Genomic DNA, 16292 nt, shown 5'->3' with positions numbered 1-16292 from the left:
CTAGCCAGAGAAATTAGTCAAGGAAAAGAAATAAAAGGCATCCCTCCAAATTGGAAAGGAAGAAGTAAAATTATCTTTGTTCACAGATGATATGATCTTATATGTAGAAAACCCTAAAGATTCCACAAAAAACTATTAAAACTAATAAATGAATTCAGCTAAGTAGCAAGATACAAAGTCAATATGTAAAAATCAGTTGCATTTCTATACACTAATAAACAATCTGAAAAGGAAATTAAGAAAACAATTCCATTTACAATAGCATCAAAAAAATACTTAGCAATTAACTTAACCAAGGGGGTGAAAGACTTGTACATTGAAAACTATAAGACATTTCTGAACAAAATTCAAGAAGACATAAATAAATTGAAAGACATTCCACGTTCATAGATTGGAAGACTTAACATTCAGATGCCAATACGCCCAAAGCAATCTACAAATTTAATGCAATCCCTATCAAAATCCCAATGATGTTTTTGTAGAAATAGAAAAATTCATCCTAAAATTCATATGGAATCTCAAGGGACTCTGAATAGCCAAAACGATTCCGAAAAAGAACAAAGCTAGAGGACTCACATTACCTGATTTCAAAACTTACTACATAGGTACAGCAGTAAAAACAGTGTGGTATTGGTATAAAGACAGACATACAGAGCAATGGAACAGAATAGAGAACCCAGAAATAAACTCTTACATATATGGTTAAATGACTTTTGACAAGGGTGCCAAGACCATTCAATGGGGAAAAGACAGTCTTCTCAACAAATGATGCTGGGAAAACTGGATATCACATGCAAAAGAATGAGGTTGGACCTTTATCTTACATCATATACAAAAATTAACTCAAAATGGATCCATGACCTGAATGTATGACCTAAAACTTATATAAACTCCTAGAAGAAAACACAGGGGAAAATCTTCATGACATTGGATTGGCCAACGAGTTTTTAGATACGCCACCAAAAGAACAGGAAACAAAAGAAAAAATACACAAATTGGATTTCATGAAAATTTTTAAAAATTGTGCATCAGCAGACACTATTAGAGTAAAAAGGTGACTCTCAGAATGGGAGAAAATATTTGAAAATCATATATACGATAAGGGATTAATATCCAGAATACATAGAGTACCCCTAAAACTTAACAACAAGAAAACAAATAACCCAATTAAAAAATGGGCAGATGACTTGAATAGACATTTCTCCAAAGAAGATATACAAATGGCCAAAAATCACATGAAAAGGTGGTCAATGTCACTAGTTATTAGGGAAGTGCAAAGCAAAACTACATGAGATACCACCTCACACATATTAAGATGGCTACTATCAAAAGAACAGAAAACAACAAGAGTTGGCAAGGATGTGGAGAAATTGGAACCCTTGTGTACTGTTAGTGGGAATGTAAAATGGTACATCCACTGTGAAAACAGTATAACAGTTACTCAAAAAATTAAAAATAGAATTACTATATTATCCAGCAATTCCACTTCTGGGTATATAACCAAAAGAACTGAAAGCAGGTTCTCAAAGAGATATTTTTACACCCACGTTCATAGCAGCATTATTTACAATAGCTAAAACATGGAAGTTTTATCTTCCATCAGCAGATGAATGGATAAGCAAAATGTGGTATATACATACAATGGAATATTCTTCAGCCTTAAAAAGGAGGGCAATTCTGACACATGCTACAACATGGATGAACCTTGAGGACATTACGCTAAGTGAAATAAGCCAGTCACAAAAAGACAAATACTGTATGATTCCACTTATATGAGGCACCTAGAGTAGTCAAATTCACAGAGACAGAAAGTAGAATGGTGGTTGCCAGGGCCTGGGAGGAGGGGGAAATAGGGAGTTATTGTTTAATGAGTAAAGAGTTTCAGTTTTGCAAGATGAAAAGAGTTCTGGAGATGGAGTGTGGTGATGTTTGCAGAATACGAATGTACTTAATACCACTGAAGTGTATACTTAAAGGGAAAGATGATAAATTTTATGTTATGTGTATTTTACTGCAATAAAAAAAACTGGAAAAAAGTTTTATTGGAACACAGCCACACGCATTTGTTTATATATTGTCTATAGCTGCTTTTGCACTATAATGACACAATTGAGGAGCTGTGACAGAAACTGTGTGACCCACAAATCTAAAATATATACTATCTTGTCCTTTAAGAAAAAGTTTGCCACTCTGAATTAGATGAAGACAGGTGGCATGCCTACAAAATCTGAGGATGACATAAACTGGGAGGAGTAGTTAATACATTGCATGATAGAATCAAAATTCACAAGATCAGAACAACTGAAAAAAATAGGCTGTAACAATCAGGTTGAAACTTAACAGCTTACAAAGTATGTGTGAGATAATAGAAAATACATATTGGTCTCTGCCCCCAGTTCCTGGCACAGAGCTCCTAAAACCCTTGTAATTTCCTAAGTCACAAGAACACTAGGGGCATCTCTTATTCGCCCCACCCCCCTACCCATCCTCCAGGGAGGGGAGAGGGACTGGAAATGGAATTAATAATTGATCATGCCTACATGAGGAGGCCTCCATAAAATCCCAATAGTACAGGGTTCAGAGAGCTTGCAGGCTGGCGAACACATCCACACCAGAGGGTGATGCACCCCAACTCCACAAGGACAGAAGCTCCTGTGCTTGGGACCCTCCCAGACCTCACCCATGTACCTCTTCATCTGGCTGTTCATCTGTATCCTTTATCATATCCTTTAATAAACTAGTAAATGTGTTTCCCTGAGTTCTGTGAGCCGCTCTAGCAAATTAATTGAACCCAAGGAGGAGGTTGTTGGAACCTCTGATCTATATCCAGTTAGTCAGAAATATAGGTGATAACCTGGGCTTGTGACTGGTGTCTGAAGTGTGTATGTGTGTGTAGAGGGCACTCTTGCGGGACTGAGCCCTTAACCTGTGGGATCTGATGCTATCTCCAGGTAGATAGAGTCAGAATTGAGTTGAACTGTAGGACACTCAGCTGGGGTCACAGAGAATTGCTTGGTGTAGGGAAAAACCTCTACATATTTGGTGACTAGAAGTGAAATGTTTTGTGAGTAGTAAAGGAGACTCACAGGGAAGAAAAACATAGGAGAAAAATACAAAGGAGGGAAGAACTAGGTTTTTCCCTACAACAGGAGGGAAAAATCGAGTTTTTTCCTTTTAGTATGGCTATTGGGTACATGGTCAACCATAAAAGTGGAGGATGTGAAATTCAAGGATTAAGAGCAACTGATATTGTAAAGATCTAGTTTTGTAAGCCCAATACATTCACTACATGTTGTGCCTGCCAGAAAAGAGCTAATTTAAACATTGGCTGCATTAAAAGAAACATAGGATCTAGAACAGCACTGTCCAGCAGAACTTCCTGTGATAATGGAAATGTTCTCTATCTGTGCTGCCCAATAAGGTAGCCATTAGCCACAGGTGGCTACAGAGACTTGATATATCAAGTATGACTGAGGGACTAAATTTTCAACTTTGTTTAATTTTAATTAAATTAAATTTAAATAGCTATGTGTGGCTAGTTTCTACCATATTGGATAGTGCAGGTTTAGAACATTTAAAACATGAAAGGTATATACATATATAACTGTTAGATCATATCTGGAGTATTGTGTTCATTTCCAGTTAGCATACTTACAAACTGGAAGTGACATCTAGGAAGTGACCATATTACATCAATGTTAGAATGAACTGGGGAAGGGTTGTGAAGTAAAAGATTTAGATGTTACCATATGGCAGAACTAACAGCCTTGGAAATTACTGGAAAACATGTATCAATTCCATATGAGGAAGAATTTTGTGTCTCAGCTTTGTAAAAATATAATGATGATGATGATAATAATAATAATAATAATAATAATAATCCCCACTTCCATAGGTATTCCAGAAGAGGCTGAATGACTTCTCATCCAAGAAGTCATGTGTCAGGTAGACTGGTCTATAACAATGGTTGGCAAACTACATATAGCCTGCAGGCCAAATCCAACTAGCCATGGACTTTGGTAAATAAAGTTTTTTCAGAACACAGCCACTTCCATTCATTTATAAATCCCCTATGGCAGCTTTCACACTATAACAGCAGAGTAAAGTAGGTGTGATACAGACTTTATGGTTTACAAAGCCTAAAATATTTACTACCTGGCCTTTTACAGAAAATGATTACTGATCTCTGGTCTAAAATAGTGGTTCTCAAATCAAAAAATACCTGGAGACAAATGAAAATGAAAATACGACATGCCAGAACTTATGGGATACAGCAAAAGCAGTTCTAAGAGGGAAGTTTATAGCAATACAGGCCTATCTCAACAAACAAGAAAAATCTCAAATAAACAATCTAACAATGCACCTAAAGGAACTGAAAAAGAAGAACAAACAAAGCCCAAAATCAGTAGAAGAAGGGAAATAATAAAAATCAGAGCAGAAATAAATGAAATAGAGACTAAAAAAACAATACAAAAAACTAATAAAACCAAGAACTGGTTCTTTGAAAAGATAAACAAAATTGACAAACCTTTAGAGAGACTCACCAATAAAAAAAGAGAGAAGGCTCAAATAAGTGAAATCAGAAATGAAAGAGGAGAAATTACAACGGACACCTCAGAAATACAAAAGATTATAAGAGAATACTATGAAAAGCTATATGCCAACAAATTCGACAATCTGGAAGAAATGGATAAATTCTTAGAATTATACAACCTTCCAAAACTGGATCAAAAAGAAATAGAGAATTTGAATAGACCAATCACCAGTAAGGAGATCGAAACAGTAATCACAAACCTCCCCAAAAATAAAAGTCCAGGACCAGACGGCTTCCCTGGTGAATTCTACCAAACATTCAAAGAAGACTTAATACCTATCCTTCTCAAACTCTTCCAAAAAATTGAGGAGGGAGGGAAGCTCCCTAACTCATTCTACAAAGCTGACATTACCCTGATACCAAAACCAGACAAGGACAACACAAAAAAAGAAAATTACAGGCCAATATCACTGATGAACATCAATGCAAAAATACTCAACAAAATACTAGCAAATCGAATATAACAATACATTAAAAAGATTATACACCATGATCAAGTGGGATTTATTCCAGGTATGCAGGGATGGTTCAACATTCGCAAATCAATCAATGTGATACACCACATTAATACAATGAAGAATAAAAATCACATGATCATCTCAATAGATGTAGAGAAAGCATTTGACAAGATACAGCATCCATTTATGATAAAAACTCTGAATAAAATGGGGATAGAAGGAAAGTACCTCAACATAATAAAGGCCATATATGAGATACCCACAGCTAATATCATCCTCAATGGTGAAAAACTGAAAGCCATCCCTCTAAGAACAGGAACCAGACAAGGATGCCCACTCTCACCACTCCTATTTAACATAGTATTGGAAGTCCTAGCCAGGGCAATCAGGCAAGAAAAAAAAATAAAAGGGATCCAAACTGGAAAGGAAGAAGTGAAACTCTCACTATTTGCAGATGACATGATTTTATATATAGAAAACCCTAAAGAATCCACCAGAAAACTTTTAGAAGTAATAAACGAATATGGTAAAGTTGCAGGATACAAAATCAACATACAAAAATCAGTGGCGTTTCTATACACTAACAACAAAGTCGCAGAAAGAGAAATTAAGAATACCAACCCATTTACAATTGCAACAAAAAGAATAAAATACCTAGGAATAAACTTAACCAAAGAGGTGAAAGATCTGTACGCTGAAAACTATAAAACATTGCTGAAAGAAAATGAAGAACACACAAAGAAATGGAAAGATATTCCGTGCTCTTGGATTGGAAGAATTAACATAGCTAAGATGCCCATACTTCCTAAAGCCATCTATAGATTCAATGCAATCCCTATCAAAGTTCCAGCAACATTTTTCACAGAAATAGAACAAAGAATCGTAAAATTTATATGGAACAACAAAAGACCCGAATAGCTCAAAGAATCCTGAGAAAAAAGAACAAAGCTGGAGCTGATTTCAAATCACAATCCCTGATTTCAAAATATACTACAAAGCTACAGTAACCAAAACAGCATGGTACTGGCACAAAAACAGACACACAGATCAATGGAATAGAATCGAAAGCCCAGAAATAAACCCACACATCTATGGACAGCTAATCTTCGACAGAGGAGCCAAGAACATACAATGGAGAAAAGAAAGTCTCTTCAACAAATGGTGTTCGGAAAACTGGACAGCCACATGCAAAAAAATGAAAGTAGACCATTACCTTACACCATACACAAAAATTAACTCCAAATGGATTAAAGACTTGAATGTAAGACCTGAAACTATGAAACTTCTAGAATAAAACACAGGCAGTACGCTCTTCAACATCGGTCTTAGCAACATATTTTCAAGCACCATGTCTGACAGGGCAAGAGAATCAATAGAAAAAATAAACAAATGGGACTACATCAAACTAAAAAGCTTCTGCACAGCAAAGGAAACCATCAACAAAATGAAAAGACAACCTAACAAGTGAGAGAAGATATTTGCAAACCATACATCTGATAAGGGCTTCATCTCCAAAATATATAAAGAATTCATGCATCTCAACAACAAAAAAACTAACAACCCAATTAAAAAATGGGCAAAAGATCTGAGCAGACATTTCTCCAAAGAAAGTATAGAGATGGTCAACAGGCACATGAAAAGATGTACAACATCGTTAACTATCAGGGAAATGCAAATCAAAACTACAATGAGATATCACCTCACGCCCGTCAGAATGGCTATAATTAACAAGACAGGAAACAATATGTGTTGGAAAGGATGTGAAGAGAAGGGAACTCTCATACACTGCTGGTGGGAGTGCAAACTGGTGCAGCCACTATGGAAAACAGTATGGAGATTCCTCAAAAAATTAAGGATAGAACTACCATATGATCCAGCTATTCCACTGCTGAGTATTTATCCTAAGGACATGAAAACACCAATGCGTAAAGATACATGCACCCCTGTGTTCATTGCAGTGTTATTCACGATAGCCAAGACTTGGAAGCAACCTAAGTGCCCATCAAGGGATGAATGGATAAAGAAGTTGTGGTATATATACACAATGGAATACTACTCAGCCATAAGAAACGATGAAATCCAGCCATTTGTGACAACATGGATGGACATTGAGGGTATTATGCAAAGTGAAATAAGTTAAAGGAGAAGGTCAAATACAGTATGATCTCACTCATTTAGTAGTAAATAACAACAACAACAAACAAACACATAGAGACAGAGATTGGATTGGCGGTTACCAGAGGGGAAGGGGGGAGGGAGGAGGGTGAATGGGATAATTAGGCACATGTGTGTGGTGATGGATTGTAATTAGTATTTGGGTGGTGAACATGATGTAATCTATGCAGAAATAGAAGTATAATGATGTACACCTGAAATTTATACAATGTTATAAACCAATGTTACTACAATAAACAAAAAAATTAAAGAAAGAAAAAAAGAAAGAAATAAAATAGTGGTTCTCAGAACAACCTGGAGAACTAATAAAGAATACAGAGGTCTGGGCTTGTTGGAGTAAGGTAGGGCCTGACCTCTATATTTTTATCAAGTTCCCTAGTGATTATTATTATTATTTTTTAGGGGGGCGAGGAAGATTCGCCCTGTGCTAACATCTGTGCCAATCTTCCTCCATTTTGCACATGGGATGCCTCCACAGCAAGGCTGTTGAGTGGAATAGGTCCGCGCCTGGGATCTGAACCCACAAATCCGGGCCACCGAAGTGGAGCACGTGGAACTTGAACCACTCAGCCATGGGGCCAGTCCCGTGATTATTTTTTATAAGAGTTTTATTTAGATGTAATTCACATACCATACAATTCATCCATTTAAAGTATACAATTCAGTGGTTTTTAGTATATTCACAGAGTTGTGCTACCATCACCCAATCAATTTTAGAACATTTTCATCATACCAAATTGAAACCCCATATCCATTAGCAGTCACTCCCCATTTTCCCCCAACTCTCACAGCCCTAGGAAACCATTAATCTACTTTCTGTCTCTATAAATGTATCTATTCTGGAAATATCGTATAAATGGAATGATACAATATGTGGTCTTTGTGACTGGCTTCTTTGACTTAGCACAGTATTTTTAAGGTTCATCCATGTTATAACATGTATCAGTACTCTGCTTCTTTTTATTGTCAAATAATATTCCATGGTATGGGTACACCACATTTTGTTTATCTGTTCATCAGTCAATAGACATTTTGGTTGTTTCCACATTTGAGTATTAAGGATAATGCTGCTATGAACATTCGTATACAAGTGTTTGTATGGACATATATTTCCTGTTTAACTCAGGAGTGGAACTGCTGGGTCATATGGTAACTCTTTACTTAACTTATCGAGGAAGTAACAGACTATTTCCAAAGTGGCTGAACCATTTTACATCCCCACCAGCAGTGTATAAGAGTTACAATTTCTCTACATCTTTGCCAATATTTGTTATTATCTTTTTGATTATAGCCATTCTAGTGGGTGTGAAGTGTTTTCTCATTGTGATTTTGATTTGCATTTTCTTGATGGCTAATGATGTTGAGTATCTTTTCAAGTTCTTATTCCCCAGTAATTCTGATGCACACTGAAGTTTGAGAACCACTAAGGGGTCTATAAGTACTTTAATGTCCCTTTTGACATTAATGATCACATGAAGCTATAGCCAGAGAGGTATATCACTTGCAGAACTGCACTTGCTCATGCCTTCCTGTTCCACATGACACTGGCCTGCAAGTTAACCTAGTCTAACTCTTGTTTTATAAAGCCCTATCTTGTTCCTTTTTCATTTTTTTTTAAATTTTTAATATAAATTTTTAAGTTAACTTGACTATCGATTGTTTAAATCATTAAGCAAGCAGTTCCATCTTCTAATTTGATCAGCACAATGGCAAATACGTGCTCTGTGAATATGGGTGGATGGATATGTATATATATATAAATGGAAACTTTAGAAAAATGTTAGTCTTTAGAGAAAAGAAAATCAATTCTTCTGTACCTATCGTGATCCATCAGCAGTTTAGCAATGTTCAGACAGACGTCTAAGGACATGTCAAGATGTAGTATTTCCATGACAGCTAACAAAGAGAAAAAATGAAATAATCATATCAGTTTCATTTCGGAGGAAGCTTAAAAGCTTAGTTATTTTCAATAATTTTCCTCTGTTCGAAATCTACTTTCTAAATGTTTGCCATATACCATGTCTTGCCTAACAATTTATCAAAATCTTTTTATAAAGTAATAATATCCAATGCAAGAGAGAATGCAGTGAAACAGGCACCTCTATATGGATGACAAAATAACCTGGTACAATCCCTTTGAAAAGCAATTTGGCAATACTATATGCTAAGAACACAGTGGTTAAAAGTTTTGGGTCTGAAGTCAGATGGACCTATATTTGAAACCGCTTGCCACCTGTACAGCCATAGACAAGTTACTTAGTTTTTCTGCACCTTAGTTTTGTCATCTGTGAAATGGGGAATATATCACCAATCTCAGGGTTGTTGAGAGGGTTACATGAGATAATGTATATAAATTACATAGCAAAGAACCTAGCACTTAGTAAGCATTCAATAAATGACAGCTGCTATTATCATTATTCCCTTTAATTCAGAAATTGCACTTCTGAAAAGTCATCTGAAATAAATATGGGGAAATGTTTATGAACAAAGATATTAAAAGCAGTGTAGATTATAATAATAATAAAAATGAAATATACTCTGAGTGTCCACTATAGGGTAGTGATGAACTACTATACAACCATTAAAATTGTTGAATATGAAATAACATGGAAAAAATGAATATGCACTAATATGAAAAATGTTTATAAGATTAGTAAGTGAAAAATCTGAAAACAAACACTGTATGTACTATATGGTCACAATTCTGCAAAATAATTAAATTAAACTAAGAAAAAATACTGAAAATAAATCATCAAATTGCTAAAAGTGATTGTGTTTAGATTAACTATTTATTCAAGAAACAACCAATGAGTGTATTCTCTGAGCCAGGAACTGTTCTTGGTGCTGGGAATTCAGCAGTGGACAAAACACACAAAAATCCCTGCTATCAAGGAACTTATATTACAGTGGATGATGGGACTATGGATATTTTTAGTATTTTCCAAAAAATTTCCTTAATGAGTATGTGCTACCCTTTCATAATAAAAAAAAATTGTATATTTTTTAATTTCCTATTTTTCCTATTCACATTTTCTATTACAAAAAGTATCAGTGAAATTCTAATGCCAGCAGTTAGGTGGACCATTCTAAGAGTGAAGCACCTTCACTAGCAAAGAAATGAACAGACTATAAAAATGCAAGTTTCATACATTCTCTCAATACAACGAAGTAAAAGATAATTTTATTATTTTAAACTATAGCAAACTTGGATTCCGGGAAGTCTCCTAATTTGTAGTCTGACACTACAACTTCATTACTCTGAATATCAAGAGTATCTAGATGGAATTACATAAAAACAATTTAGGAATAAAGAATAATTTTACTTTAAACTCTGCTTTTTATCTACATTTGGATAGAAACTATAATGGGGAATTCTAGTCCAAAATTAATCAACCTCAAATTAGGTGACTCTGATAATCTCTCTGGTCTTCCCATATTGTTTTAGTTTGAGTAAGCCTATTCCTTTAATTGGTTAGTTGGTTTGTTTATTCTCCTAGTGCAAATAAGTAGAGTTGTCTTCCTGGTTCTTAACATTTTTCAACCTGTGTATACTGAGATGATATAGTTACCTAGAGATCCAAAATCCTCTATACATTTCAGCTTCTGAGGTCTCTTAGTAATTGGCTAAGATTCCAGAGGTCACAAAAAGTTTCAGCTGTACTAAACTAGCACTAAACTTAGAGCTATTTGCAAACTTGATTATTGTCCTACTTATTACAAATTGTTATTATTTATTGGATAATCAGTTATTATACTAACATATAATTTTATATAGTAAAAATAATGCAGCTCTATAATGCAACTATATTTTTATATAGTATAAAAATTAAAACATGTACACATTAAAAGAATTTAGAGTAAATTATTTTTATGACTAAACATAAGTGAAATACTGTTAAGGGGCCAGCGTGCATAGACAGATTTTTTTGCCTCACTCTATATGGTAGTAATAACAGCAATAATAATAACTACAATAATAGGTAACATGCATTTCACACTAACTATGCACCAGGCATGGTGCTAAATGCTTTATATACATTTTCTCAAAGGATTATCAAAACAACACAACGAGGCAGACATTATTATTATATCTCTTTTAAAGATGAAGAAACTGAAGCACAGAAAAGGTAAGTGAATTGCCAAAAGACCCACATCTGTATAGCAGGATGTTTACTTTGTGATGTGTGCATTCTAGTCCCTGAAGAATTTTTAAAAACAAATAGAAATGTTTACACAAATAATTATAAAAAGCAGAGCATTACAAAGCCTTTTTCCATCAATAGATAATCTTTCTTCATGGTAGTAGAGAACTTCAGAAAAGTTGTTAGACAGCTGCAATTTTCTGCTAGACTAAAAAAAATCTGATAGCTTTTATTCAGCTCTTTTTTACTACCTGTGACATTTGCTACCATTCTCTCTTCTTTCTCTTTTCCTTCCTGGCTGACAATCTTCTCCCTTTCCTATGTGATCAATTTTCTTGTCAGTCACATCAAATTATACCTTTTGTTAGCATACTACAAAAGATCTTATATTCAACAAATTGGTAGTGATATTTCAAAATTGTGTGCTCTTCACACACAGAGACGATACCTTCAAGGAGTTCTTCATTAGGTATTTCGCCCTTCAAGAGGATTTTCATCTTTAAGAAAAGCCCAGCTGGATTTAAATATTCCTATTTTAAACAAAGAAATAACAACAATATTAAAACTGCGGAATGTAAAAGGCAATTTTCAAGTAATTGCCTGTTTCATTCAACCACAGCAGACATGACTCATGATCAAAGGAAATCAAAATTATAAAAGATCAGATCATAACATCCGGTCCATCCTCGAGGATATTTTCTGATATTTTATTCAATCTAAATGAAATAATACAAGGAAAAGAACATGTAAGCATTTCTATTAAATGGCAAGCATTTAATGGCAAGGTCAATACTTAAACTGTGCAAATATAAGGCCACATTTTTGTCTCAGTAAGCAAAATCCCAAATATCAGCTTTGTTTTCTTTTGAGATTTTAATAACAACTAAGGTCCTTTGCAAACAATAATTGAATGAAATAGAAAATGTATTGCCTTTCCTATAGGATACGCCTGTCATATTTACTATTAATAACAATGTAGTCTGGTTTTTCCAAGTCCTTGTTAACTGGTCCTAAGCCATCTGTGATCTCTTCCCTGGTTCCTCTTTTGCCTGACAGGGTACTTCTTTAAACAGCTGGCTAAGATTAAAAGTGCAGCCTAGGCCCACAGAATAGAACTTTTCTCTCTACAAAGCCAATTAGCCTCTACATGAACATTGTACTCATTAGCTGAAACTCTGCAAATAATTATAGCTATTCATGTGTGAGATGCCTTAAAAATGGAAAGTCAGGGAAAGTAAGCACTGGTATTATAAGGGTTTACAAATATAGATTACATCAAAGAATTCTATTACAATAGAATTCTTTCTATTACAAAGAATAAAACTAAGGTTGCAAATTTTAATTTACTGCATTACCACCTTTCTTAACGGGCATGTTGGAATATGTCTTGGGTTCAATTTCCTTTTACCTTCAGAGATGTACAGTTCTTCCAGACCTTGGCAGGATCTGTGTTCCTTGAATCTATTATACTCACACAAGTTAACATTCTGTTTTTCTCTTTGATTTCATACCAAACAACTCCAGAGAATGGACAACACTTTGCTTTCGTTGTGTCATAATCTATTCACTTCCAAAAACATTTGCACTGTATTGTCCATCCTTACTGTATCTTGGATTACACTTTCAAAAGTCATGACTGTGTACCTGTTTAATCCATCAGCTTTCTGCCTACCATCAATATCCTTGTCTTCTGTGTAATTTTCTCACTCTTTTTCCTTCAATTTTTGTTTGTTTGTTTTTTCTTTTTACAAATGGTTATTGGGAAACAGGATCCAGGTATAACAAATTTTCAGGGCGAGTACTGTGAATCCTGTTTTGCAGAAGAGGAACCTGAGGCCCAGATGGAGTAACTTACCCATGGTCACACAATTGGTAAGTGGTAGAGTTGAAATTTGAATTCAGATCTCTCTGACTCTAAAGGCCATAATCTTTACACTATAATATGCTGCCTCCCTTGAAGCTCTTTCTACCCTTGGTCTGCCTACTGTTACACTGTCCAGTTCTCCTGCAAGCTCCAAAGATGACGTTTTCATTTTTTTTAGTATGAAGTATCATACACACACACACACACATACACACATGATTATATAAAACATATATGTATAGTTTACAGAATAATGATAAAACAAACATCCATGTACTCACCACCCAGGTTAAGAAACAGAACACTACCACCACATTAGAGGCCTCCTATGTACTCTTCCCATTTGCGCCATCCTCACTCCCCCACAGAGGTAAACACCACCCTGAATTTTGTGCAGTAAAGTAATTCCCTTGCTCTTCTTTATAGATACTCAATATATTTTTTAGTGTTTCCTGCATTTGAATGTCATTTAAACAGAATCATAATGTAGATAAATTCTTATGTGACTTGCTTCTTTCATTCAATATCATAATTTTGAGATTCATTTATGTTAATGTATGAAATCAATTTATTTGTTTTCATTACTGTATAGCATGGTCCTCAAAAGGTACTCCCTGCATCAGCATCACCTAGAAACTTGTCAGAAATGCAGGCCCCACCCCAATCCTACCGAATCAGAAACTCTGGGGGTGGGGCCCAGGAAATTGTGTGTGTGTTTTGTTTCAGGAAAATGTGTAAAATCATTATTATTGATTTGCATTATGAAAAGTTTCCATCTCAACATAAATTCTAGTCCCTGTTTAGTAAGATAATAAATTAGAAAATTGTGTTTTAACAGGCACTCTAGTTAATACTTATGCATACTAAAGTTTGAGAATGACAACTGTATAGTGTTCCATTATATGACTATACCACAACTTATTTACTGGTTCTACTTTGGACATTTGAGTTGTTTTCAACCCAAATTCTATCATGAACAATCCTGACATTAGCTTTCTACACACTTTTCCTAGTATACAAATGCAGAAACTTTTTCCTAAAGTATATACCTAGGAGTGAAGTTGCTGGGTGGTTGAATATGGTTAAGTTCAACTTCATCAAGTAATGTCAAACTGTTATCCAAAGTAGTCGTATCAACACTCAAAAAAGTAGGAATAGAAGGGAACTTCCTCAATCTGATAAAGAGCATCTATGAAAAACCCACAGCTAACACCATACCATTTCAGTGTTTCACCAGCTTTCCCCCTACAATCAGGAACAAGACAAGGATGTCCACTCTTACCACTTCTGTTCAACACTGTAATGAACATTTCTTGCCAGGAAATTAGGGAAGAAAAAGAGACAAAAGGCATCCAGATTGGAAGGAAGAAGTAAAACTGTCTCTATTTGCAGATGATGTGATCTTGTATATAGAAAATCCCAAGGAATCCAATAAAAATTATTAAAGCTAAAAAATGAATTCAGCAAGGTTGCAACATCAATATTGTAAAAATCAACTGTATTTCTATATACTAGCAATGAACAACCAAAAGTAAAGACAATAATTCCATGTATAATAGCATCCAAAAGAATAAAATACATAGAAATAAATTTAACAAAAGAAGGGCAAGACTTGTAAACTGACAACTACAAACATTGTTGAAAGAAATTAAAGATGACCTAAATAAATGGAAACACAGCCCATGTTCCTGGATTGGAAGACTTAATATTGTTAAGATGGCAATAATCCCCAAACTGATCTACAGATTCAATGCAATCCCTATCAAATTACCAGCTGGCTTCTTTGCAGAAATTGACAAGTTGATCCCAAAATTCATATGAAAATACAAGAGATCTAGAATAGCCAAAACAATCTTGAAAAAGAACAAAGTAGGAGGACTCATACTTCCAATTCCAAAGTGGTATACCACTTTACACTGACATCAGTTGTGGATGAGAATTCCCAGTGTTCCACATCCTTGCCAACATTTGGAATTATCAAACTTTTAAGTTTTTGCCAATCTGGTGGCTATTTTACCTTCTTTGATGCATTCTTTTTATCCTCCTAGCCCTTTACTGTGAGTCCTGCCTAACAGTCAGCTCTTATAAAACTAAATACTCCTTTTCCTGTATTCTCTTCTTCAGAAATCTTACCCACTTTCCAGGCTTCAAATATCATCTCTTAGGTAAGAAAATTTGTTGCAAGACATTTTTTTTGGGTAATAACTTTATTGAGCTATAATTCACATACCATATAATTCACCCATTTAAAGCACACAACTCAATGGCTTTTAGAATATACACAAAGTTGTTTAACTATCACCGCAATCAGTTTTAGAACATTTTCATCATCACAAAAAGAAACCTCTACCCTTTGGTAGTCATTCTTTATTCCCCCCAGTGCCATCTCACCCCAAACCCTACGCAACCAGTATTCTACTTTCTGTCTCTATATATTTGCCTATTTTGGGCATCTCATATATACAGAATGATACAATATGTATTCTTTTGTGGCTGGTTTCCTTCAATTAGCATAATGTTTTCAAAGTTCAGTAATGTTGTAGCATATATCAGTACTTCACTCATTTTTATGTCTGAATAATATTCTATTGTATGGATATACTACATTTTGTTTATCTGTTCATTAGTTTATGGACATTTGGGTTGTTTCCATTTTTTGGCTATTTTAAACAGCAGTGCTGTGAACTTTCATACACTAGTTTTTGTGTGGACACATGTTTTCAATTCTCTTGAGTATGTACCTAGGAGTAGAATTGCTGGGTCATACGGTAACTCTATGTTTAACTTTTTGAGGAACTGTCAAACCATTTTCCAAAGTGGCTGCACCATTTTATATTCCCACCAGCAGTGTATAAAGGTTCTAATTATTCTACATTCACATCAACAATTGTTTTTGTCAATCTTTTTATTATAGTCATCCTAGTGGGTGTATAAAGTGGTTCCTCATTTTGTTATTAGTTTGCATTTCTCTGATAACTAATGATGTTGAGCATCTTTCCATGTGCTTATTGGCCATTGGTATATCTTCTTTGGAGACATGTCTTTTCAGATCCTTTGTT

At 34.8% G+C, this 16292-nt stretch overlaps 1 protein-coding gene across 9 annotated transcripts in view; it reads right to left on the bottom strand.

Moving 5' to 3' along the window:
* Window positions 1-16292, bottom strand: part of TEX11 (testis expressed 11) — a 372335-nt gene that overhangs the window by 197507 nt on the left and 158536 nt on the right. For all 9 annotated transcript variants that reach the window (XR_015550362.1, XM_087426479.1, XM_087426478.1 and 6 more), the window contains 2 exons: window positions 11818-11899; window positions 9045-9123 (listed from right to left, as the gene is read on the bottom strand). Coding sequence is in view for 8 of the 9 variants with exons in the window: in XM_087426479.1 (XP_087282605.1) it covers window positions 9045-9123; window positions 11818-11899 (161 nt within the window). In the remaining variant the exon portion in view is untranslated. The remainder of the gene's footprint in view (window positions 1-9044; window positions 9124-11817; window positions 11900-16292) is intronic.

This window comes from Ceratotherium simum, chromosome X (genome assembly GCF_057802395.1).
Source record: "Ceratotherium simum simum isolate JZ-2026a chromosome X, ASM5780239v1, whole genome shotgun sequence".
NCBI lineage: Eukaryota > Metazoa > Chordata > Mammalia > Perissodactyla > Rhinocerotidae > Ceratotherium > Ceratotherium simum.
This window is presented reverse-complemented; position numbering and strand designations above follow the sequence as displayed.